We start from the raw sequence: 26,277 nt of genomic DNA on the forward strand, positions 1-26,277 counted from the left end.
TAGAAAGTTAATGCTATAAGTACATGTAACCAGGAAAGCGAGGCAGGCCAGGAGGAGATGCTGTGGGGTCTGCTGCTATCACATGCCATTCTTGACATAGCAGAAACCTCAACCAAGGAATGAACCCAGGCACCCTCAGATCTTTGGCATGCAATTCTCTGCCATGCTGTTAGGGAAGGAGAGTCAGAGAGACATCATTTTAAAATCAATTCCATCTTTTTTGTTTTTTTTGAGACACAGTCTCACTCTGTCACCCAGAGTACAGTGGCACAATCTGGAGTGCAGTGGCATAATCTTGACTCAATGCAAACTGCGCCTCCCGGGTTCAAGTGATTCTCCTGCTTCAGCTTCCTGAGTAGCTGGGATTACAGGTGTATGCCACCACACCTGGCTAATTTTTGTATTTTTAGTAGCGACAGGATTTCACCATGTTGGCCAGGTTGGTCTTGAACTCCTGACCTCAAGTGATCCACCTACCTCAGCCTCCCAAAATGCTAGAATTACAGGCATGAGCCACCGTGACTGGCCTAAACTCCATCTTAAAACTAGCCAAGGCACATTCCTTGCCACTCATGACTCATGATCACAAGCTGTTTACAGTTGTACTTAAAGGTACTTACAAGGACATACTCCTACAGTAACTAAAAGTCCAGATGTCCCAATACCCATAACAATATATGCTTTCAAGATAATTATAGTGGCCAGATGCAGTGGCTCATGCCTGTAATCCTAGCATTTTGGGAGGCCAAGGAGGGAGGATTCCTTGAGCCCAGGAGTTTGAGACCAACCTGGGCAACATAGCCAGACCCCATCTCTACGAAAATAAAAAAAAAAATTAGCCAGGCATGGTGGTGTGCAACTGTGGTCCCAGCTATTCAGGAGGCTGAGGTGAGAGGATCACTTGAACCTGGAAGGTGAAGGTTGGAGTGAGCTGAGATTGTGCCACTGCATTCTAGCCTGGGTGAGAGAATGAGACTCTGTCCCAAAAAAAAAAAAAAAAAAACCAAAATATAACTATAGTTACACTTTGAGGTACTTACACACTAGAATGTCAAGGATAGCTTTCTTTAAATCAACAGAATAATAAATTTTGTGATGCTGTCAACCTACTCTCATGTAGACACATCTTAGCCTAGTTTTTATGTAGACAAGACCTCTATATAAGAAAAACTTAAAGATGAGGCGTTCCTCCTCTTGCCTTCTGAGAATGTTCTACTCTGTAACAGTAGCCTGCCTTTCTTTCTTTCTCTTTCTTTCTCTCTTTCTCTCTTTCTCTTTCTCTTTCTCTCTTCTTTCTCTCTTTCTCTCTTTCTCTTTCTCTTTCTCTCTCTCTCTCTCTCTCTTTCTCTCTCTCTCTCTCTCTCTCTCTCTCTTTCTCTCTTTCTTTCTCACATGGAGTCTTCTCTCTGTCACCCAGGCTGGAGTGCAATGGCACAATCTCAGCTCACTTCAACCTCCGCCTCCTGGGTTCAACCAATTCTCCTGTTTCACCCTCCTCCTGGGACTACAGGCGCCCGCCACCACGCCCAGCTAATTTTTATATTTTTAGTAGAGACAAGGTTTCACCATATTGGTTAGGCCAGTCTTAAACTCCTGACCTCAGATGATTCACCCGCCTCAGCCTCCCAAAGTGCTGGGATTACAGGCATGAGCCACCACCCCCAGCCGACAGTAGCTTTCAATAAACTATCTCTTCTCACTGCACTCTGTGACTTACTTTTAATTCCTTCCTATACAAGATCCAACAACCTTCTCTTGGGGTCCGGATCAAGACCCATTTTTCTGGCAACAATACAATATCTAGATGATTTAACTCATGGCTACAAGTTTAGAGAAATATGTTGCATTAGGCAAGCTCTTTTCATTTCAAGCAACTGACTCACCTTAAAATAGCTTAAGCCAAAAGAGGAATATGTATAGGCTCAAGGAACCAAACCAAGATTGGCGTTAGGGACTCAGACGTTCTCAGATCTTGCCCTCCTCATTTCTCAATTCTGCTTCTGTGTCGTTCATTCACTTCACCTGCAAGTCAGCTTTTGCTAAGCAGCTTGGCTTCCTTATCTTTGCCAGTAACTGGAGCATCTGCAAGGTTCCAAGAGAAACTCCATTTGGTCCAGCCCAGATCATATAGGTGCCCCTGTATTCAAGGGAGTGGTGCCCATTATCAAAAATTTGTAGGGGGAGTAGAGGATGATTATTGGACAAATCTTTGCAAGCCAGGTGACTTGCTCAATTTCTATTGACTGCATATGCTAATAATTTTTTTTTTTTTTTTTCTGAGACAGGGCCTCACTCTGACATCCAGGCTGGAGTGCAGATCTTGACTCACTGCAACTGCTGCCTTCTAGGCTCAGGTGATCCTCCCACCTCAGCCTCCCAAGTAGCTGAGACTACAGGTACACGCCATCATGCCTGGCTAATTTTTGTATTTTTAGTAGAGATGGGGATTCACAAGTTGCCCAAGCTAGTCTCGAACTCTTGAGCTCAAGCAATTCCCAAAATGCTAGGGCTACGGGTGTGAGCCACCATGTCTCAAATATACATATATATATATATATATATATATATATTTTTTTTTTTTTTTTGAGATGGAGTTTGGCTCTTATTGTCCGGCTGGAGTGCAATGGCATGATCTCAGCTCACCACAAACTCTGCCTCCTGGGTTCAAGCGATTCTCCTGCCTCAGTCTCCAGAGTAGCTGGGATTACAGGCATGCGCCACCACACCCAGCTAATTTTGTATTTTTAGTGGAGACAGGGGTTTCTCCATGTTGGGCAGGCTGGTTTCCAACTCCCAACCTCATGTGATCCGCCCACCTTGGCCTCCCAAAGTGCTGGTATTACAGGCGTGAGCCACCGCACACGGCCCCGGCCTCAAATATTTTTTAAAAGGCAAAGGAGTGGGAAAGCTTTGGTAATCCCACCACTCACATAAATGATAGCTGTTGTTGGCCTTTATTTTTTTTTTTTTTTTTTTGAGACGGAGTCTCGCTCTGCCGCCCAGGCTGGAGTGCAGTGGCCGGGTCTCAGCTCACTGCAAGCTCCGCCTCCTGGGTTTACGCCATTCTCCTGCCTCAGCCTCCCAAGCAGCTGGGACTACAGGCGCCCGCCATGTCGCCCGCTAGTTTTTTGTATTTTTAGTAGAGACGGGGTTTCACCATGTTAGCCAGGATGGTCTCGATCTCCTGACCTCGTGATCCGCCCGTCTCGGCCTCCCAAAGTGCTGGGATTACAGGCTTGAGCCACCGCGCCCGGCCGGCCTTTATTCTTTTAATGCTTTAACAACAATCCCATGTGTACAATTTTGTTTGCTGATTTTTTTTTTACTTTATTATAACACATACATTTCTCTAATCATAAAAACTTCTTGAAACGCTGCTTTAAATAGCTATGTAGTATACTTTAAAGACTCACCTAGGCTGGAGTGCAGTGGCACATTCTCAGCTCACCGAAACCTCCAGCTCCTGGGTTTAGGTGATTCTTCTGCCTCAGCCTCCCAAGTAGCTGGATTACAGCACCTGCCACCACACCTGGCTAATTTTTGTATTTTTAGTAGAGGTGGGGTTTCACCATGTTGGCCAGGCTGATCTTGAACTCCTGACCTCAAATGATCCACTCATCTCGGCCTCCCAAAGTGCTGGAATTATAGGCGTGAGCCACCACTCCCAGCCCTCTGAAGACTTAACCACTTCATCCAGAAGGAAAGAAGGCAGCAGCAGCTGAATGAGGAGGCATTCCTTCTGTGTGTGTGCCTCTGTCCTCAGTCCCTGGAGGCACTTTAAGTTCCTGGGACACAATTCCGACTTCAGAGGAGAGGGCATTAGACTGGAATTCCACCTCCCCATTTCCTGCACTTCCCAAAACTTGTCTCATTCACACTTATTCTTCCTCTGCTCCAGGCTCAGAGGACTTGCTACAGATTTGGCTAGTGGTTCAGCCAAACACCTTTAGGTTTGAATTCTGACGCTGTAGCTTTGTAATTGGGGAAACATTTTACCTCTCTAAAAACCATTTGTAAAATGGGGATTTTGTCACAGAGTTCTTATGAGGATTAAATGTCATTATGTATATAAAACACTTAGCACGTAGATGATAAATAATAGCAAAATAAGCAAAACCCAGGCCAGGTGCGGTGGCTCACACCTGTAATCCCAGCACTTTGGGAGGTCTAGTCAGACAGATCACTTGAGCCCAGGAGTTTGAGACCAGCCTGGGCAACATGGCAAAACCCTGTTTCTACCAAAAATACACAAATTAGCCAGGCATCGTGGTGCACACTTGTGTCACCAGCTACTTGAAAGACTGAGACAGGAGGATCATTTGAGCCCGGGAGGTCGAGCCTGTGGTGAGCCGAGATTGGGCCACTGTACTCCAGCCTGGGCTATAAAGTGAGACCCTATCTCAGCAAAACAAAACAAAACAAAACACCCCAGCAAAACTCGAAGAAGATTCCCCTCTAATTATAGCCCTCTCCTCCCTTCCCCTTCTCTTTCAGTCATGCTTCTTGCAAATGATCTGTGCTTGCTATCTCTATTTCCTCATCTCCCATTTAAATCTCAACCCATTATAATCTGGCTGTTTCCCCAGCTCACCAAATATCTTCTAAAGCACTCTAGATATCTTCACCGCACCGAGCATTGTTCAATCTTTTCTGTATTAGTCGCAGTTAATCAATTTCTCCTTCAAAATTCTCTTGTTCTTTATCAGATTCCATCTAGTTTTCCTAATTCTCAGCCTGCACCTTCTTACTCTCCTTTGCTTCCTCAACTCTCTTTCAAGTCAGGGGTCCTCAACCCCTGAATTAAGGTGAAAACCCCATGGTACCAGTTCGTGGCCTGTTAGGAACTGGCCTGCACAGCAGGAGATGAGCAGCAGGCAAGCCAGAGAAGCTTCATCAGTATTTACAGCTTCTCCCGATTGCTTGCATTACCACCTGAGCTCCACCTCCCATCAGATCAGCCATGGCATTAGATTCTCATAGGAGCACGAACTCTATTGTGAACTGCACATGCGAGGGATCTAGGTTGCAGGCTTCTTATGAGAACCTAATCCCTGATGATGTGTCACTGTCTCTCATCACCCCAAGATGCGACCATCCAGTTGCAGGAAAACAAGGTCAGGACTCCCACTGATTTACATTATGGTGAGTTGTATAATTATTTCATTATATATTACAATGTAATAATAATAGAAATAAAGTGCACAATAAATGTAAGGTGCTTGCACTATCTTGAAACCATTCCCCTGCAACCCCTCAACCCCGGTGAAAAAATTGTCTTCCACAAAACCAGTCCCTGGTGCCCAAAAGGTTGGGGATCACCTTTTTAATTAGTATTTGTCTTCAACTTTCATATGTCTAGAAAAAGCATGATTCTTTGCTTGAGATCTGAGTTGGAATTCTGACTCTGCTACCTACTAAATTGATTTCCTAAATTATTTTACTCCCTTGAGCCTTCATACTTTCACCTGCAAGAAAGTTCCTCCTCTCCTGGATAGTCATCCTAAATCGAATTGTATACCAAACCTATGTTTCCAGGCCCGGTGCGGTGGCTCACGCCTGTAATCCCAGCACTTTGGGAGGCTGAGGCAGGCAGATCACAAGGCCAGGAGTCCTAGACCAACATAGTGAAACCTTGTCTCTACTAAAAATACAAAAATTAGCCAGGCATGGTGGCGGGTGTGTGTAGTCCCAGCTACTTGGGAGGCTGAGGCAGGAGAACCGCTTGAACCTGGCAGACGGAGGTTGTGGTGAGCCAAGATCATGCCACTGCACTGCAGCCTGGGCAACAGAGACTCCGTCTCAAAAATAAAACAAACAAACAAAAAAACTGTATTTCCCATTGGCATAATGAATTAGTAAGCATAAATTGGAATTCCAGGCCTGGAAACCTATTTCATACCATAACTATGTCAAAAATCAGAACAAATATATGCTCTTCAAAATGTTTATTAACCATATAAAACTAAACAATGTGAACTGTGATGTAAATGTTCCTTTGAGGTATTTTTCTTCATGGGCTGGACTGGCTGAAGTTTCTTTGACTCTTAGTTTAATGAAGTTTGGGCACAACATGCCATCTTTTCCTGGTGAATCTTCCTAGGGCATACATAGATATTTTTCCTTACTCCAGAGACCTTTGAATTTGCACTGAAAATTAGGGTCATCTGCCACAAAGAAAAAAGAAAGTTCAGTGATGTCAGATGAATGCCTCTCAAAAGTTTTTGAATGCTAAATATTGGGAGAGGGACAGTTTCAATGATGTCTTATTCTTCCATTTTTATAAACATCTACTTTGCTGAGCTTCCAAGAAATGTCTAGCAATATTATCAGTTTGCAAGAGAAATTTCTAGATTCACTTACTCTGCAGTGTCAGTTTCAGTGATGCTTTTTACAATTATACAAATACCTTCAAAAATACTGAATGAGGCAGTTTCCTCCAAATTCCTAGTTCCAGGCTTCACTTAAGATTTACATGATATCCAAAACACTTCCAAAATTCTTTTTTGATCTATCCTCCTTGTATTAATGCTTTAATTGGCCTTTGCAAATTTCACAAGTAAAGATACCTTAAGAATGCAACAAATTCTGTAGCAAGCCAACTTAGGAAAAAAAAATGCAACAGCTTATTTGCTCTGTTGGTCGAAGTCAGTGAGATGCTTTGTAAAGATTGGGGAAGAAGGAAAACTACTCTATTGTCAGGATGCTGTTGCTTAAGAACTGGGAGACAGCCTGGAGCATCCCAGGACAGTTAGCATTCAACCTAGCTATTATGAACTTTTAAAAAAATGCCAAAGTTTCTTTTTTTTCTTGAGACAGAGCTTCACTCTAGTTGCCCAGGCTGGAGTGCAATGGCACAATCTCGACTCACCACAACCTCCCCCTCCTGGGTTCAAGCAATTCTCCTGCCTCAGTCTCCTGAGTAGCTGGGATTACAGGCATGGGCCACCACGCGCAACTAATTTTGTATTTTTAGTAGAGACAGGGTTTCTCCATGTGGGTCAGGCTGGTCTCAAACTCCCGAACTCAGGTGATCCACCCACCTCGGCCTCCCAAAGTGCTGGGATTACAGGCGTGAGCCACCATGCCCGGCCTTTTTTTTTTTTTTTTTTTTTTTGAGAAGGAGTCTCGCTCTGCTGCCCAGGCTGGAGTGCAGTGGCATGATCTTGGCTCACTGCAACCTCCACCTTGTGGGTTCAAGCAATTCTCTGCCTCAGCCTCCCAAGTAGCTGGGATTACAGGCATGTGCCACCACACCTGGCTAATTTTAGTAGTTTTAGTAGAGATGGAGTTTCACCATCTTGGCCAGGCTGGTCTTGAACAAACTCCTGACCTCATGATCCGCCCACCTTGGCCTCCCAAAGTGCTGGGATTACAGGCTTGAGCCACTGCACCTGGCCTCAAAAAAATGCCATAGTTTCTTGACTTCCGGAACAAAGTGGAGTGAAAATCAAAGCTTAATAATGGACTCTTCAAAATACATTAGTTCATTAATTAAAGCCTACTGCTCTTGTATTCTTGGCAGGATAAAGTTAAGGCAACAGTTTCAATTTGCAGTCAATCACAATATGTAATACCTCCTACCCAACCACATAGTCAATACTTAAAAATGTTCTACCTTACCAAAGTCAGTTTTCCAAAAAAGAAAAGTTTTATCGATGGCAAACACCTGTCTCAAACAGTAGCATACCCCTGCATTTTAGTTAAGTGTTCCGAAAAAACCTTCAATGCTTCAATTTTAGCAACAAACAAAAACTGTTCAAAGTTTCAAACCGTTCGAAGAAAATCCCTATCCGCTTATTTTCTATCCACAGCAAGGTCCTAGTTCAGGCCCTCCTTTCTTGTATAGTCATTACTATACAATAATGTTGAAATTAGTCTGAACATAATTCCCTGGATCTATTCTCCAATCTACCACCAGTATCTTCATAAGATATGTATAGTCTTTCGAACCTTCATTCTACCTTGCACAATCCCTCCAGCATTAGCATTTATTACATTTTATTGTCATTATATATTTACAAAAGTCTCCTCTATTTTATCCTGATTTCCTAGTGGGCAAAAACTAATTCTTACTGGTCTTTGGTCTACTACATAGTCAGCACATAGCACTCAACAAAAGTACCTTTAGGTTAAATATGAGTCTAACTCTCATATCAGCTTTTAGATGGCCTAAGAATTCCCTCTTTGAACACCAAATATCAGTTTTCCTTAATCCAATATTCTTATGTGAAAATTTTACTACAATATTGATGAAAAACACCTGAATGTTTCTTTGAAGCTAGTGCACTGGAAAAATACACCTTAGTGACTTAAAATGATCATAAATTAACACTGATTTTATATATATATATATATATATTTTAGGAGACAGGCTCTCACTCTGCAACCCAGGCTGGAATGCAATGGCAGCATCGTAGCTTATTTTATAGGTGCAAGCCACAGCACCCAGCCCAATTATCGTGATCTTTTTATAGCTTTGTCATCAGTAGCTACTAAAAGGTGTGAGTTGCATGCTCCAGTTCCTGTAGCTTTTTAGGTCTTATCACACATACTCACCAGCTTTTATATCTAATTCTTCTGTCCGCACCAATTCATCTCACACCTCTAAATTTTAAGATACCATAGACTAGAAAGCTAATATAATCAAATCTGTTAGAAGTATTTATGGCAGAGGTTGGGCATGATTATACACACTCATAGTCCCAGTTACTCCAGAGGTAGGAGGATCTCTTGGGCTCAGGGGCTCAAGACCAGCCTAAGCAACAATGAGTCCCCATCTCTGATTCTAATCAACATCAGAAAAAGATGCCATAGAAATAACACTATCACTTCAATTTGCACTCAATTCTTTTGTTTTTTGTAGAGATAGGGTCTCACTGTGTTGCCCAGGTTGGTCTCGAACGCCTGGCCCCAAGCAATCCTCCTGCCTTGGCCTCCCAAAGTGGTGGGTATTACAGGCATGAGCCAAGACGCCTCGCCTCAAATCTTAAAACCCAGCCTAGTTTAGTGAGAATTAAAACCCTCCCCACTTTAGGCGCTAGGCACCTGTAATCCCAGCACTTTGGTAGGCCAAAGCAGGCAGATCACCTGAGGTCAGGAGCTCGAGACCAGCCTGGCCAACATGGTGAAACTCCGTCTCTACTAAAAATACAAAAAATTAGCTGGGTGTGGTGGTGCATGCCTGTAGTCCCAGCTACTTGGGAAGCTGAGGCAGGAGAATCGCTTGATCCCAGGAGGTGGAGGTTGCAGAGAGCAGCGATCATGCCACTGCACTCCAGCCTAGGTAACAGAGTGAGACTCTGTCTCAAAAACAAAAACAAAACCTCCCCAGTTTTCTTCTGTGAATGGTATTACTTAATAATCTGAAGATATTTTAAATTACATCATGCTACATTTCTAGCAAGTCACATGCATAACATGCAATGTGATATAAAAATACTAAACACTTATGACAAAATACATTCAAAGTTGATGGGTAAATTTTTCTTCAATGGCAAAATGTAGCTTTGTTCTAAAGCCCACCACGAAATTCCATATTCAATCAAAATGTGCCCTCTGCTTTTATAATAGTATATTATACACACTATACATTTTATAGTATAGTGATAATAGAGATAAAATATTAGAAAACAGGCATCACAAGGATTTAGACAATTAAGGTAAGCTCAGAGTGACTTTTAATATGCCAATCAATGTTAATAAAACACAAGTCAAAGACAAGTGCAAACATGTTTTAGACCAAAATTAATGAGAAAACAAACAATAGACAATGTTTTTCAACATCTGTTAGCCAGTATTATTAGTCAAATGGCTAATCACAGATAAAATATATTTTGTGAAAAACTTGGAATGTCAGAAGTCATTCTGGCATTTCAAACAGCTATATACAATATCACGAAGATCAGTTTATATACACAAATATTGAAGAGAAACCGGGCAAAACATTTAAAAACAGACTAATAATACAATCAAGTACAAAACTTGGGGGGAGACATTTTAAAAGAGTCAGGGAAGGACATTACCAGAACAAGTTACAAAACCAGTAATTATTATACTACATTAATACAGCATTCCAAAGGGGGGAAAGGGTGCATTTTTCCAATGCACTAGCTTCAAAGTTCAAAGGAAAAAAAAAAGGCAAATAGCTGCTTTTCATCAAAAGCAGCTATACATTTCACATAATTGTTTCAAAAAGAAGACCTATTAACAACAATGATTGTTTAATGCTACAAGTTTACAGCAAAGACAAAACTAAAATAGCAGCAAATTCACAAGGCAATACTTCCACAGAATCATCATCCCATGGTTCATGCAATGCCTACAAAGTGCTCCCAGCGGGACATACAAGTCTAATTCACAATTTAAAAAAAGAAATACAAGATGGACACACAGGTACACTGAAGGCTGAGTAGTAACGAGTCTTTTAGCATGTCCCTTTTCAAAGGGAGAGTATGTCTGTAACAAAGCCCTTGAGTACTTTTTACAGGTCACTACAGGGAAAGACACCTTTTATTACAATGCAACAGCAAACTATAAGCAGCACACCACCACAGTGGTTAACCCTGGAAAGGCTGGTGTAACATCCAACAGTGACACATCCTACAGAAGACAGACTGGTAAGATTAGATGAAAGCCTGACATAGCAATGGTCAAAATACAGCTTTCAACTGTAATTCACAATAAAAGTCCTAATCAGTAAAACTACTGACACCAATCGAGAAAGTAATTGCAAACTGGATTCTATCAGTGATTTCAACCTAGCTTCCTCTTGTCACAGTGTTCAGGGGGAGGTGGGAAATGAGTAGCTCAGTATATAGTAAGGCTGACAGAGCGGTTCATTTTCTTTCCAATAAGTCGAGATGTTCTATTACTCTGGGTGGTGGACCTAGTGGCCATCCGGTCAGTGAAGAGTGCTCTTTCCTCAGCTGCAGCTTTTGCCATCTGTGCTTTCTTGAGTTCTCTGACATAAAAATAGAAAACAAGGTATTATTCTTAGGAAGAGATCCTAAAAAACTAAACACAAACTATATTGTCGATTGGGAGATATTTGCATGCCATCATTATTCTAAGACAATTGAAAGATAAAACATGAAACTGAAGCTTCTATTAAAACAACTTAAATTTATTAAATTATTTTGTGCTTTTTGAATTAAAATATCACATATACTTGAAAACAAGTAGTAAAGATGCTAGTAATGACTTTGGTTCTTATAAAATAATTGGAGCTGGATGTGGTGACTCACGCCTGTAGTCTCAGCTACTCGGGAAGCTGAGGTTGGAAGACTGCTTGAGCCCAGGAGTTTGAGGCTGCAGTGAGCTATGATAGCGCCACTGCACTCCAGCCTGGGTGACAGAGCGAGACCCCATCTTTTTAAATAAATAATAATAAATAATTTCCAGACAAACCTATCCCTAGTAAAAAAAAAAAATTAAAAATAAATAATAATTTCAAAAACTCCAATTTATATTGCGAATCTATCCTTACATAACAGAGATGAAAGGAACACTTTATTTCCTATTTGTATGAACTATGATGGATATCAAACTAGTGACAAGTAAACCTCTTAATATACACTTTTTAAAATTTAAATATTAAATCTTAATACTTAACATAACCTTTTCAAGTCAGTGTTATTAGGTTAAAAGCAAAATGGTTGCAATAAATAAAAAAATTAGAAATGTGATCTGTGGTAACTTAATGTTCTCTAATATTCTCTTTTCAATAACCTTTACCATTGCAACCAGTTTTTTGAAAATATCCAGTCATGAAGTCAAATATGAGAATCTTCATTCAGGATAAAAAGATTTAGCCAGAAATTAAAAACATATGTATAAGAATCATCTACTAACCAAAATGACATTAATTTCATCCTTTCATAAAATAAGAATAGAATGTTTCAAGGACAATATTAATTTTTGGTGACAATCTGGGAAGAAAACATTGGTATAGGCTCACTTAGCTTTTACTACCATTTATGGCTTGGGGACTATCACCACTTGCAAATATATGTTAGTCTCAACATTTTTAAAGTTCATAATTTGAAAGTTTAGAAACAACACAAATTTAATAGGTCAAATACTAATTTATGGCAGAAGTCCCCAAGCTTTCACTGTATAACAACATATAGAACTACTGGAGCTGGGTGAGGTGGCTCACTCCTATAATCCCAGCACTTTGGGAGGCCAAGGCAGGTGGACGGTTTGAGCCCAAGGAGTTCAAGACCAGCCTGGGCAACATGGCAAAACCCCATTTCTACAAAAATATAAAAATTAGCTGGGTGTTGTGGCACGCATCTGTGGCTCAGCTACTCAGGAGGCTGAGATAGGAAGATAGCTTGAGTCCAGGTGGTGGAGGTTGCAATGAGTCATGATAGCACCAGTGTACTTCAGCCTGGCAAAGTGAGACCCTGTCTCAAAAAACAAAAAACACAAAAAACCACCACCCTTGGTTGATAGAAAGCTTAAATCATCTCTCATTAAAATTTGAGAATCAAAGCAAATGAAAAAGTAAAAAGAAAACATAAAACCTTACTTACTTTTGTAAAAGTGAGTTTTTGAATTTTTCGGCATTCAATTCTATTCGTAATTGTTCTGCACTCTTTCTAGAAGCAGACAGCAATACTGAATGCTTTACCAGTGCCATTGCTGAAGGTCTTCTCTCTGGATCTGGATGAATCATAACCTTAAAAAGAGAAGTAAAATTAAGGTACAGACATGCATTTAATAAAACATAGAACCATGTCAATAAAGGGCCTCATATATAAAATGCTCACTTTTAGCAACTCTGTAAATTCTTGGGAAAGCACTTGTGGTATCCGAGGTAATCTACCCTGTCTGATTTCATGCCATTGATCTCCATTTCTAGGAAGAGGTTCAGCACCAGCAGCACATACCACTGTGAGGGCAAGCGCAAAAATATCTGCTTTTGGTAGATGGGTGTAATTCTGTAAAATTAAAACAATTTTTTTAAGGAATGTAAACATGGTCAAAATAAAACAAGATTACACCTCAAGATGACTTAGGTGAAAAATAAGACTTAATCAAAATGTCTAACATCACATTTAAGTTTGGGACCTATTCAGAGAATAAATTGCTAAATTTGGGGAGGTTTATTTTTTAAATTACAAAGTAATATACACTCTTGGGGGAAAATGCACACACATATAAAAAAGTAAATGCCTCTTCTTTATCAACAGCTCAATTCAACTCTCAAAAGAAACCCCTCTACCTCTAGGGATTCATATGCAAACACAAAACACGTAGAAACACACTGACAAGTTGCAAATACACACATACGTGATAAATCAAACATATATATATATATATACACATATTTACAAAGAACAATGGGATCAGACAATTACACTTTAAATTTTTCTTATTCTATTTTCATTCAAAATTTTTACCAAGAAATACTTTGTCACACTCTTTTGAAACTATATGCCATACTAAAAACTATGTGCCATACTTTACTTAATCATTCTCTTATTAGTAAACACTTATTTACATTGTTCTCAACTTGTGTTTGTATATGAATATGTCTACAGGAAAAACTCCTAGAAGTAAAAATTATGAGTCAATGAGTACATGATTTTTAAATATTAATGCAATACTAATACTCTGATTTCCAAAAAGGATATGCCATTTTAAGGTTCCACCAGTGGTGTATGAGAACATATTTTTTACCACAACTCCATTATAAATCTTTGCCTTCATGACTTTTTGCTAATTAAATGCCCTCAGATGATGGTTTAGATTGTATTTCCCTTCTATTAGTTAACTTAAAAGTTTAATATATCTGAATTTATATTATTCTATCAACTGCTAAGTGTTACAAAGCAAACTATGATTAAGGGAGAAGAAAAACTACCTCCTGTAAAACTTCATTTGCAAGAAAACGACTATCACCCTCTTCAACTTGTGGACTAGAGATCCTTGTTACATGTCCAAGATCACCTGGAAGTATTGAAAAAAATACAGTGAAGTGCAAAAACAAAAAAGCCTTCTCTTTATTTTAAGGTAGTAATCTGGTTACCTTTCTTACCTATTTTAAATATAACTTTGTTAGATGCCCAATCATCTTCGTCTCCTTCTTCAGAGGCAGCATTTGGGATTGAGGTTCGAGATATGAAAATATTACCTGTCAAACAGTTAATTATGTAAGCCAAACTAACACTTAATAATAAAGCCAGAGTTCATAAACAAGATCATATTCCAAAATCATCCAGAATGCTCTTTAAAATGCTGATTCTCAAGTTCTAGCCCAAACCCATGGAATAAGCATCTCAGGGGATAGAGACCAGGGTTATATTTGCTGGGAATTTTTTTTTTTTTTTTTTTGAGAAAGTCTTGCTCTGTTGCCCATGCTGGAGTGCAGTGGCATGATCTTGGCTCACTGCAACAAGGTTCAAGCAATTCTCATGCTTCAACCTCCTGAGTAGCTGGGACTACAGGCACATGCCACCACATCTAGCTAACTTTGATATTTTTAGTAGAGATGGGGTTTCGCTATGTTGGCCAGGCTGATCAAACTCCTGGCCTCAGGTGATCCTCCAGCCTCAGCCTCCCAAAGTACTGGGATTACAGGCATGAGCCACCACTCTGGGCCTCTGGGAATATATTTTCCAGCCTATCACTGATCCTAAACACTTTAAACTGGATGAGGCCCTTGTCTTCCGCACATTACTCTTCAGCAAAAAAGGTACTATCAGTAATTTGTGAAATTCTGTGAAAGCCCAAATTTTAATGTAGTGCTATAAGGCTGGTGTGAACAGAATGAGTCATTTAGCCAGTGAGGCTGGCTGACCATACAGCATCTACCTTGCAATATGGCTTTGTGATTCACTATTTCCTACTGTATACATATTACCTTTTTCTTCAAATTCAGGTAAGATCATGATTAACATGAGCTTTTAGTGGCAGATTTTAATAGTTTTATCAGTATAGTATTGGCCAGGTATGGTGGCTCAAGACTGTAATCCCAGTGCTTTGAGAGGCTGAGGCAGAAGGATTGCCTGAGACTTAGAATTTGAGACCAGCCTGGGCAAGATAGTGAGACCCTATCTCTAAAAAAAGAAAAAGAAAAAATAAAAATAGCTGGGAATGGTGGTGCACACCTATAGTCCCAACTACTTGTGAGTCTGAGGCAGGAGGTTCATTTGAGCCCAGGAATTCAAAGTTGCAGTGAGCTATAATTGCACCACTGCATTCTAGCCTGGGCAACAGAGTGAGACCATCTTTGAAAAATAAGGCTGGGAGTGGTGGCTCACACCTGTAATCCCAGCACTTTGGGAGGTCAAGGTGGGCGGATTACTTGAGGTCAGAAGTTCAACACCAGCATGGACAGCATGACAAAACCCCGTCTCTATTAAAAATACAAAAATTAGCTGGGCATGGTGGTGCATGCCTGTAATCCCAGCTACTAGGGAGGCTGAGGCAGAAGAATTGCTTGAACCTGGGAGGCGGAGGTTGCAGTGAGCCGAGATCACACCACTGCACTCCAGCCTGGGTGACAGCGAGACTCTGTCTAAAAAAATATATATATACACACACACACACACAAATATATAGTATTAAATTTATGTTACATTTACTGGAGTCATCTATACAGTTTTACTTTCTTCATAGGACAACTTATTTTATGATGGTATTTGTTAATTTGAAGTTTTTCTTTTTTTTTTTTGAGACAGTCTTGCTCTGTCACCCAGGCTAGAGTGCAGTGGTGTGATCTTAGCTCACTACAACTTCCGCCTTCCGGGTTCAAGCAATTCTCCTGCCTCAGCCTCCAGAGTAGCTGGGACTACAGATACCTGCCACCATGCCCAGCTAATTTTTTGTATTTTAGTAGAGATGGGGTTTCACTGTGTTGTCCACGCTGGTGGCGAACTCCTGAGCTTAGGCAATCCGCCTGCCTCGGCCTTCCAAAGTGCTGGGATTACAGGTGTGAGCCACCATTCAGGCCAATTTTTCTTTTGAGACAGAGTCTCGCTTTGTCGCCTAGGCTAGAGTGCAATGGCGCGATCTCGGCTCAATGCAACCTCCGCCTCCCGGGTTCAAGCGATTCTTCTGCCTCAGCCTCCCGAGTAACTGGGACTATAGGCACGTACCACCACACCCGGCTAATTTTTGTAATTTTAGTAGAGACAGGGTTTCACCATATTGTCCAGGCTGGTCTCGAACTCCCACCTCGTGATCCACCTACCTCGGCCTCCCAGAGTGCTGGGATTACAGGTGTCAGCCACTGCGCCTGGCCTAAATCTGAAGATTTTAAAACTTCACATCCCTTCATATTTTCAACTTTTATACTGTATAAGGGTCTATTATATTTGTCTAACATTTTATATGAATACAGCTATTCCTTAAGAATTCACATTTACTGCCTTAAGTCCAAAGATATTTTTCTCTTTTGAAAATAAAACACATGCCAGGCACATTGGCTTACGCCTGTAATCTCAGCACTTTGGGAGGTCACGGTGGGCAGATCACGAGGTCAGGAGTTCGAGACCAGCCTAGCCAACATGGTGAAACCCCTGTCTCTACTAAAAATACAAAAAATTAGCTGGGCATGGTGGCAGATGCCTGTAGCACGGCTACTCGGAAGACTGAGGTGGGATGACTGCTTGAGCACGGGATGGGGAGGTTGCAGTGAGTGGAGATGGTGCCACTGCATTCCGGCCTGGGCCACAGAGTGAGACGCTGTCTCAAAAAAGTTTATCATCTCAAATGTTGGGGGTTAACAAGGGAAGAGATAAACAGAAATCATAAAACAATATTGGTAAGTGGATCCAAGGCCTTTTAAAACTAACAATGAGGCCGGGCGCGGTGGCTCAAGCCTGTAATCCCAGCACTTTGGGAGGCCGAGACGGGCGGATCACGAGGTCAGGAGATCGAGACCATCCTGGTGAACACTGTGAAACCCCGTCTCTACTAAAAAATACAAAAAACTAGCCGGGCGAGGTGGCGGGCGTCTGTAGTCCCAGCTACTCGGGAGGCTGAGGCAGGAGAATGGCGTGAACCCAGGAGTCGGAGCTTGCAGTGAGCTGAGATCCGGCCACTGCACTCCAGCCCCGGCGACAGAGCAAGACTCCGTCTCAAAAAAAAAAAAAAAAAAAAAAAAAACTAACAATGAGAAAACATAAGATACATATTTTTTCAATGTTGTCATAATGAAGTAATTTATTCTCTATAACCCCAAGGAACACAGGTCAGAAGATCTGCAATACTTACTAGGTTTTATATCCATGTGAACCAAAGACATTGAATGAATATACCTCAAGCCTCGGCCAACTTGTAAAAGGAGATCCTTCAACTCTGCTTCTTTAAAGTAACTCATGATTCTGTAGTTTTCACTTATAGCATCAGCTAAACTTCCACCTGACAAAAATAGAAAATATTAGCATTTTCTTCTTTCTGAAATATTTTCTTTCTTCCATCTTTACTGAATGAGTCTCAACCAACCAATCTCAACCAAGAAAGTGTTATTTTTATAGGACCTTCTCCCTTCAACCTGCTTGTGAAATCAAAATTTTACTGATTTTTCAATAGGTAATACATCTGCATGGGTACAAAATAAAATGTAAAGTCTCTCTCTCAATCATACACCTCAGCAACCCACCTGTTTCTTTCCCAGAGTAAACCAGTATTATCAGGGTTTTTTGTTTTTTTGTTTGTTTTAATTTATAAGAGACAGAGTCTATTTATGTTGCCCAGCTGGAATGCAGTGGCTATTCACAGGCTTGATCCCACTACTTATCAGCACAGGAATTTTGACTTGTGCTGTTTCTCACCTAAGCCAGTTTACTCCTCTTTAGGCAACCTGGTGGTGACCCACTCCACAGAGGCCACCATAATGATGCTCAACTTAGATCGGCATAGCGCACTACAGCCTAGAATTCCCAAACCCAAATTCAAATTCCCTGCTTCAGACTCCCAAGTAGCTGGGACTACAGGCATTGCCACCACACTCAGCTCAGATCTATGTATTCTTTTCAACTTTTTGCATAAATAACAGCATATGTTTATTATCTTAAAGATCATTCTATACCAATATACAAAGACAATCCATTTATTCTTGTCTCTATAGAATTCCATTATATAATTGAATAGAAATGCATTTATCAGCTGGGCATGGCGGCTCACACCTGTAATCCCAGCACTCTGTGAGGCTGAGGCGGGCGGATCACGAGGTCAGGAGTTCGATCACAAGTCATGATCAAGAGGTCATGACCATCCACGCCGACATGGCAAAACCCCGTCTCTACTAAAAATACAAAAATTAGCCGGGCGCGGTGGCGCACACCTGTAATCCCAGCTACTCAGAAGGCTAAGGTAGGAGAACTGCTTGAACCTGGGAGGCGGAGGTTGCAGTGAGCTGCTATCAGGCCACTGCACTCTAGCATGGGTGACAGAGTGAGACTCAGACTCAAAAAAAAAAAAATGCATTTATCAGTCCCCCATTTGATGGACATTTTAAAATTATTTCCAAGTCTTTGCTATTACATACTATGGCCTAATAAATAACCTTGTACATTGCTCATTTCACATACATTTAGTGTATCACCTAGAAGCCAAATTGCTGGGTTAAAGGGTATGCACGTTTGTAATATATGGAGATTGTGTTTTACACATACACATTTCTCCATCGAGAAGGCTGTACCAATATATATGCCCATTGTCAATGCATGAGAATACCTGTTTCCCCATACCCTTGACAAGTTTATAGATGTTATAGGTAAAAAGTCAGTATTTTAGTATAGTTTTAATTTATTAATTTATACTACTCTTACTGTGAATGAGACCATAACCTGCTTTTATAGAATTAGTTAAATCAATCAGTTAATTTGTTTACATTTTTTCAAACTTTTAAAGTTTATATTTTATCTCAAAGGCAATGAGGAATTGTTTTAAACATCTTCTGTTTAAGTCTTAGGAATAAAAAAATCAGATCTGGGTAATAAAATTAGGAAGGTCAATGATGTATTAGTCAGAAAAGGAGGTCCTACAATTTAAATAAGACTGAATAACATAATGTCAAACATGTTTTTAAAATAAAAATAAATTACCATCTCGGTATCTTAGTCTTGAGTATGTTCTCCTTACTTGTACAAATCTTGAACTGAGGGGGGGAAAAGAGTGCTCTAGAAGAGAGCAAACCAATAACACTGTCAGCCAAGACAGGCAAAGTCCTAGATCAAATTTGCTAGAAAGAATATGGCTAATTCTCTTTTTAGCAGATTCAGCAACCTTAGCTGTGCCAATTTCTTCTTTTATTGCTAGAAGGGCAAGAAAGGTGACGAGAGTAAAACAGGTTCTGACATTTCAGGTTCTCTTTCCCTATCCATCAACATTTTTCTACGCTTGTTTATACAGGTTAATTCCAATCTATCACCAAACCAAGATAAAAGGCTTATAATGTAAATGAATAAGATAATAAGGAAATTAAATCGCAATAAAGGGAATCAGTTACTCAAGTACAAATAACAGAATCATTTTCCTGTGAAACTGTGGAAAAGATGTGAAGATGAGCCTTTAGTATATTCAAAGCTTTATGTGGAAAGAGGAATGGAAACAAAAGGAAGAGATCACAAATGCATCCAGATAGTCTTATTTTCTTTTATCTAAGTAGGACAAACAGCCACACAAAGAGGCAGTCCTGTTTCACAGGACTACTTATTTTCTTCAAGAGTCTTATATTGCTTTAAGAGGCTGAGGCAGGCAGATCATGAGGTCAGGGTTCAAGACCAGCCTGATCAACATGTTGAAACCCCATCTCTACTAAAAATACAAAAATTAGCTGGGCGTGGTGGCACGTGTCTGTAATCCCAGCTACTCAGGAGGCTGAGACAGGAGAATCACTTGAACCCCAGAGGTGAGGTTGCAGTGAGCAGAGATTGCTCTGCACTCCAGCCTAGGTGACAGAGCAAGGCTCTGTCTCAAAACAAAATAATAAATTTAAAAAAAAACTTATTTTCAATAGATTATTTATAATCTAACATTATAACAGGTCAAGGTTTTTGTAATCTGAGAGGATAGCAAGACTACTCTTCCCTATCTCCCAGGCTCAAGTAAGTTTTCTCAAAATCATCTGATTTACACAACCATGTACTGGTAGGTTGCTACATATTTGCCATTCCTGGACTACTAATGAACTATTCTGTTAAGAGAACTATTCACATCAACAAGGTGAGAAAGAGAAAAAAGGAAACTGAAAAGAGATGGTGTCTAGCAAATATGGAATGGACATGACATTATGGTCAAGTTGTTCTAGGTCAAATGCAATACCTGAAAAATAAAGGTTAAGAAATAGAATAATCCATAAGGTTGTGATAGATAGTTACATAAATATTTTGATGGTATGAATAGAAACATCTCAAGAGCTGTGTGAAAAAAACTAGCAGCAATGCTGTATACCAGACACTCAAGTTCTTTCAAGTGTGGAGAACTTTATTAAATAACTTAACGAGGAATCAGGTTTGAAAAATGGATCTTTTACTTCTGTTTTGTTCACTGTTTTTAAATATGGGGGACCTGAATCCATACCTACACCACTTATTTATTTATAAGTTATGAGATAACTGGTCTTGTTTATTTAAGGAATAATAAGAATCAACAAAAATAAAATCTTTGTTATCTCCTCTCAAGTGTTCACTAAACTCTAAATTCTCTATATTCACAGAAGATATACAGAAACAGAAACAATCTATAGATATTTTTCATTTCAGACTGGCAATGTGCTGATGTCGTAACAAGGTTAGAGGGAGGCACATTTCACACTTGAGTATGAAAACCCAATCATCATGCTTATAACTACAAAAATGTTGAGAAATAATCTATAAAAGATTTGGTGTATAATAATGACAGACATCCATAAGAACCAGAATTCTGACCAAGACTTTGGTAAAGGTTTTTAATAGAAAAGGAGAGATGTAAGTCGGCCCTTGAAGGACTTACTGAAACTGAAAGCTATACAGAGACATCCAAAGTTGAATCCATACATGCCTGTTTGTTTCATCCTTGGGGGAGAGGAGGCAGAGAAGACAAGCTAGAGAACTAAAATAATGTAACATAATAAAAGTGTTAGTGTATTCCAGTGGTAGACTAGGTTGGACACATGGGAGTAGGGCAGGACTACAGAACGCTTAAAGAAACAGCTGAATTTAGATCAATGGAGACTCGCTGACTAACAAACATCAGTTTTAGCACCACACCACATGAAAAGGAAATAAAAGACTAGACACAGAAAAACCTATTCAACATAACATTTCATAATACTATATGCTCCACACACTATGCTAGGTACTAAGGACACCAAAGTATATGTGGTGAGGCCATTGTCTTCTCAAAAAGTTCAGTTGGAGTGACAAGCACATAAATAGTACGCAAAGTTCTACTACTGGGTATGTACTAGGTGCTTCAGAAGGGACAAGGTTTTTAATCTTGTACTTGAAATTTATATTAGGCCTCTAATCTTTAAATTTATAAAAGATAAAAGTGACAGAAATAGAGCAAGATTTTCGATAACCATAAATACTTCCTCGGTGTTCATTTTCTCAAGCTCACAAGAAAACCATTACATCACTCACCATTACAATATTCATTCTGTATAAGCATGTGATCATCTTCTGCCCAAGCAGAGAAATATCGAACTACATGAGAATGCTGTCCAAGCACTGCATGAGCATATACTTCTCTCAAAGCGTTCTGCCTAGGAGAATTTGAGATTAATAGAATGGTAAATAATTTTCACTCAAGCTTAAACTGAATTAATTTATCTGAAACTTCATACAATAAACTTTTGTATCTATTGTTATGCTAAAAAGCAACTTGCTTAAGAGAGAAGGGGTTTAGACTTGTAAGAGATTTTTCCAAAGGCAGATTCCACTGAAGATTTATCAGAAAGAAGAAATGTTGCTTGCCCTAGGACTCAGGTAAGAATAAACTCCATTATACTGTGAATTCATGGATGCTGACTAGAAATAAGAAATTTAAATTAGGTTCCAAAATCAGACTACTCATATTATTCAACAAGTCCAATAAGAACTGATGGTACTAAGTGAAAAGGACCTGATTAAATCATTACAACTTCTCAAAGTCAGAGATGGAATTCAGTGTTTGGCCAGCTGAAACCTTAATGTTAGTAACACTATAGGGTACAAAAGAGCAAAAGACAAAATGTTTAATACATACTCATCAACAGAGCCGGCCAATGGCTTTTTTGATCGCTTAATGGCATAAATGCATCCATCCAGCCTCTTCACACACTTAAATACAGAACCAAATTCTCCAGAGCCAATTTTCTCTAGCTCATGAAATTCTGTTGTATATCGGGACTTCATATTGCTTTCAGTAATTGTAATTCTCTGCAATAAAAAGTGTTACCATATATGTAATACAAACATATGAAAACAATTATTTTTTGCTATGGTGATAGGGCTATGTGTGAAATTTAAAAACCATTCTACCTTATGTATAAATGCTTATTTAACATATTCATAGCATACTTTAAGTGGTAGAAAGGTAAATTTCAAAAAACAATAAAAAGCTATTTACCTTAGCAGGTCTTGTCTCATCTTCAAGCTCATAATCACTGGCTTCCATGTCTTCACCAAAGGAACTGAAAAAATATGTATTTTTCTATCAATATATCTGACAGATACATCCATGCCATTTAACAGAAACTAAATTTTGATAAGTATACCAAACCAATCTTAGGTTATTTGGATAACCAAATTGTTAAATAAACGACTTACTCATTCCAATATGTTCTCTTTCTACGACGACACTGTCCTGAGGAATGAAGCAACAAAGAATCCGGAGTAAAAGGATTAATATTCACTTGAGGAGTCTGTCGCACATCAAATTCCCTTTTTCCTGATTTTTCTGTATCCATGAAGAGAGAACTACCCCGGAGCTTCACAGAGCTGGAATCAATTCCTCGAGCTTTGGAGAGCAAACTCTAGGGAAGGAAAAATACAAATACAATTTTTAGGATCCAAGTCCTATCGTCAGCCTTCTCAACCTAACCTTCAACGAGCCTTATTCATATGGCTGAATGCGTAGGTCAAAGCGACACACAAGCCTTTGTTAGAGTTCGAGCAAAATAAATTGTGGCTAATTTAGGAAGACTGAAGCTGGGTATTAACTACCTTTTCTGGAAAAAAATAGAAAAGTAAAATCTGCCTCTAACCCTAAAAAGAATATGAATGCTGCCTAAAACTGAGTTCATTCTAGTGGCTAAAAGTTAACAAATTCTTTCAACCCATCCAAAAATAGAAAGCAGTCTGAGAGCCCCATAAAAGCTCCCCTCCCCCATCTAAATAGGGCTTGGATAGCCACCTTCGCTGGACTTCTCCCCTCACTTCCAGAGGGATTTTGCCTTGAGCAAGTCGGCCAATAAAACCGTAAAGCTCAAAAGCACACATATTCCTGAGGCTGATGACAAACGGTACATTGAAAACAAAACAAACTCACTTTAAAAGGTGCATTTTCCATATTAATCTTACAAATGCGAGGCTTGTCTTAATCTCTGGAAGTATCAGCTTCAAAATCCGCAGTTTTATAAGTGGTCATCTGCAGAGTACTCGAAGGCCATTCAAAACACAGGTGCTGAACACCTCCTTCTTTAAGATACCTTATCAACAGTAGGATGTTCCTAATCGCACGGAGGCCGGCCAAACTCTGGGCACTACAAACCCAACGATATAAACAAACGCTAGGCCAAGACCTTGTCCAGAAAGAGGCTTCAGCGCTACCTGGACTTACGGATAAGGATGAGTTTGTAGGACTGCAAATGCTTGGAAGGCCAGCCTTTACTCCCAAGTCCAAGCGCAGTCTCCCTGCATGCCCCAGACTTTCCCCCCATCAACGCCACACGACACGACACGACACGACACGATCAGCGCAGGACAATTTTTTTTTTTAACTCCTTCTGCCTGCGCCGCCCAAATTACAGGCCCGATCACCGCGTTTAAAAGGCACCATATGGCTCGGGAAATGTCAGGTGGCCGGGCCAGCACCCTCCAGCATCCTCGCAAACCGCGTTATCTGTGCCGCACTCGAGGCTGACACGCTCGGGGCGGCCCGGACTCAACAGGCGGCAAATCCTCGGCCACCTGGAGGGGCCGATCGGCCCCTTTGTAGGATGAAGAAGTTCCAGACGAGGCCCATTGTTCAGTTACATAATCTCAACGGACAACCTCGGGACAGGGCCAAAAACAAGGGCTGCCAACTTTGGGGGGCGGCGCAGGAAAGCGAGCGGGGGTGCAGCCGGCCGGTTATGTAACCGAACCCAGGCAGCGGCGCTGGGCTCCGGCGCCGCGGCCTTTTTAAAAGGCTGGGTCGGCGCGGGCCCGGGGTCGGCCGCTGGGTGCCCGCGCCCGCCGCTCTCACCTTGGGCGTGTGCGGGGTGTCGAAGAGCCGCAGCTTGCGGAAGGTCTTGTGCGGCGGGGTGCCCGGGTGGTCCGGTCGCGGCGAGCAGCGGCCTTCGCCCGCCCGCCGCGCCCCGCAGCCCCGCGGCGACGCATCCCCCGGGCCGCCGCAGCGCACCGGCGAGAAGGAGCTGCCCAGAAAGTAGGGGGCCGCCGGCGACTTGACCGGCGACGAGGAGCCGAAGCCCTCCTCCTCCCACGAGTCGCCCTCCGCCCCGCCGCCCGCCTCGTCCGCGCCCGGGCAGGCGCCAGGCAGCAACAGGTCCTCCTCCAGCTCGCCGGGGCTCCCGGGGGCCTGCCCGGGCGAGCGGCGGCGCTCGGGCCCGGGCTCCGTGGGGCTCCGCGCGGGCGGCAGCGGCGAGTCGGGCTCTTGAAAGGCCGAGTCCTCCCCGGTACTGTGGCCGCTGCCCTCCTCCTCCTCTTCTTCCTCTTCCTCCTCACAGTCGCTGCAGGGCGAGAAGATCAACTTCTGCCGCAAGGTGCAGGCCGCCCCGGCGCGACGGGGCGGCGGCGGCTGCTGCCGGCTCAGGAAGCTCATCGCGGCCCGGGGGACCCGGCCGAGGACCTGAGAGCGGAGACCCACGGGGTCCAGGACACTGCGGACCAGGGGGCGGGTCCGCCACGTGCGGCTGGGCGCGCCTAGTCGCAGTCGCGGCGTCTCTGCCCGGCGGCGGCCTGCGGCTCCGGGGCGCTCGGGCTGCGGACGGTGGCGGCAGCGGCGGCGCGGACTGTCCGGCAGAGGCGGGGCGGCCCGAGCACGGAGGCTGAGGTCTCCTCAGGTCCAGTCTCAGGTTCGGGCTCCGCGGCTTCCCGCGACCGTTAACCACGTGAGTGCCCAGTCCACCAATCCCCGTCCAGCTCCGGGTTTGAAAAAAAAAGGAGGGCGCGACGTAGCCCGCGGGGGAAGGACCATCTACGCGATTTTGGCGGGAACCCGCTGGCTCCGCCCCCGGCTCGGCACCAGCCAAATCTGGGCTGGCTGTGGTGTTCCGGGCCTATGAGCGAGCCCGGGGTGGCTGGAACACCGCCCGGACGGGGCTGGGCCCGGCACCCGAGGCGGCCTTCTGGGAGGGGCAAAAGAGAGCTGGACTCGCCGAAGCCAACCCGAAAGCCGGCCTGGACGCATCCCGGTCGCTGCTCCTCCCGTGCTGGGGGATCTGAAGAGGGGCAGGCGGCCGGGCAGCACCTCTCGGTCTCTGCGAGCTGAGAAGAGCCAGCGACCGAATGGCCTTCGGCCGCTGTCCCCGGAGGCCGCTTCTTGCCGCTTGTCCTTTGGGGCAAGCAACTGGGGCGTAGTGGGCGTGGCAGTGGGTATCCACGTTTCGGGTGGACGTCTGAGCCGGAAATGGTGACTCAGGCCTCCCGACCTTTCTGAACTGCGGGAAGCAATGTGCTTAGGCTGGACACTGGCTGGGAGGAGGCCTCCGAGCCCCATTATTTCCCCAGGTGGGTGGCTGTTAGGGGCGGGTGTCTGCACAGCGAGAAGAGCTCTCCCAAGCAGAGGTCCACCTCTGCAGCCGACCTTGTCCGCGGCCAAAAGGAACAGCAGCACAGTCGCCCACCATGAAACCAAGTGCCCAGCACACGATCTCCGTGTTTACATTTGTTCGCCAGCACGTGGGCATGCGTTGGCAAAACCGATTGGCCTGGCTCGCTGCAAACTTAAACGCAATTTTTAAAAAAATCTCCCTAGTGCTTCGTTAAACTGATTTAATCCGTCCCTTAATGCACTTACACGTTTCTTCCAGTTTTTTTTTTTTTTTTTTTTCTGAGACATGGTCTTGCTCTGTCACCCAGGCTGGAGTGCAGTGGCACGATCTCGGCTCACTGCAACCTGCATCCTCGCCTTTAG

At 42.4% G+C, this 26,277-nt stretch overlaps 1 protein-coding gene and 1 non-coding gene across 5 annotated transcripts; both read right to left on the reverse strand.

The window, feature by feature from the left end:
• Positions 1-5,930: 5,930 nt before the first annotated feature.
• Positions 5,931-25,247, reverse strand: WEE1 (WEE1 G2 checkpoint kinase). Of its 4 annotated transcripts, XM_033204540.1 has the most exons (13): positions 24,388-25,247; positions 22,749-22,954; positions 22,549-22,612; positions 22,186-22,358; positions 21,582-21,703; positions 19,062-19,136; positions 17,227-17,373; positions 14,045-14,140; positions 13,871-13,956; positions 12,774-12,944; positions 12,537-12,682; positions 10,872-10,960; positions 5,931-6,164 (listed from the first exon to the last, which is right to left on the reverse strand). In XM_033204540.1, exons 1-13 carry the CDS (start codon positions 24,961-24,963, stop codon positions 6,097-6,099), a joined length of 2,019 nt encoding a protein of 672 aa, XP_033060431.1. In that variant the 5' UTR covers positions 24,964-25,247; the 3' UTR covers positions 5,931-6,096. The 4 variants fall into 4 exon arrangements, with proteins under 4 accessions (XP_033060431.1, XP_033060432.1, XP_033060434.1 ...); XM_033204541.1 differs by lacking the exon at positions 19,062-19,136; XM_033204543.1 differs by lacking the exons at positions 5,931-6,164; positions 19,062-19,136; positions 24,388-25,247 and adding an exon at positions 23,470-24,178 and having other exon boundaries at positions 9,646-10,960.
• LOC117081892 lies at positions 20,715-20,817 on the reverse strand. The gene has a single exon (XR_004436363.1). It is a non-coding gene; the product is annotated as a small nucleolar RNA U13 (small nucleolar RNA).
• Positions 25,248-26,277: the final 1,030 nt, after the last annotated feature.

Source organism: Trachypithecus francoisi, unplaced genomic scaffold (assembly GCF_009764315.1).
Source record: "Trachypithecus francoisi isolate TF-2019V2 unplaced genomic scaffold, Tfra_2.0 Lachesis_group8, whole genome shotgun sequence".
Lineage (NCBI taxonomy): Eukaryota > Metazoa > Chordata > Mammalia > Primates > Cercopithecidae > Trachypithecus > Trachypithecus francoisi.

Excerpts from the sequence above, each read along its gene's own strand:
- WEE1 (XM_033204540.1), bottom strand. The coding sequence starts at position 24,963 with ATGAGCTTCCTGAGCCGGCAGCAGCCGCCGCCGCCCCGTCGCGCCGGG. Across the intron at positions 21,704-22,185 it reads TTGGCCGGCTCTGTTGATGA|GCAGAACGCTTTGAGAGAAG; the intron begins GTATGTATTAAA and ends AAATTCTCCTAG. Across the intron at positions 6,165-10,871 it reads CACTAGGTCCACCACCCAGA|ATGACCCTAATTTTCAGTGC; the intron begins GTAATAGAACAT and ends TCTTTGTGGCAG.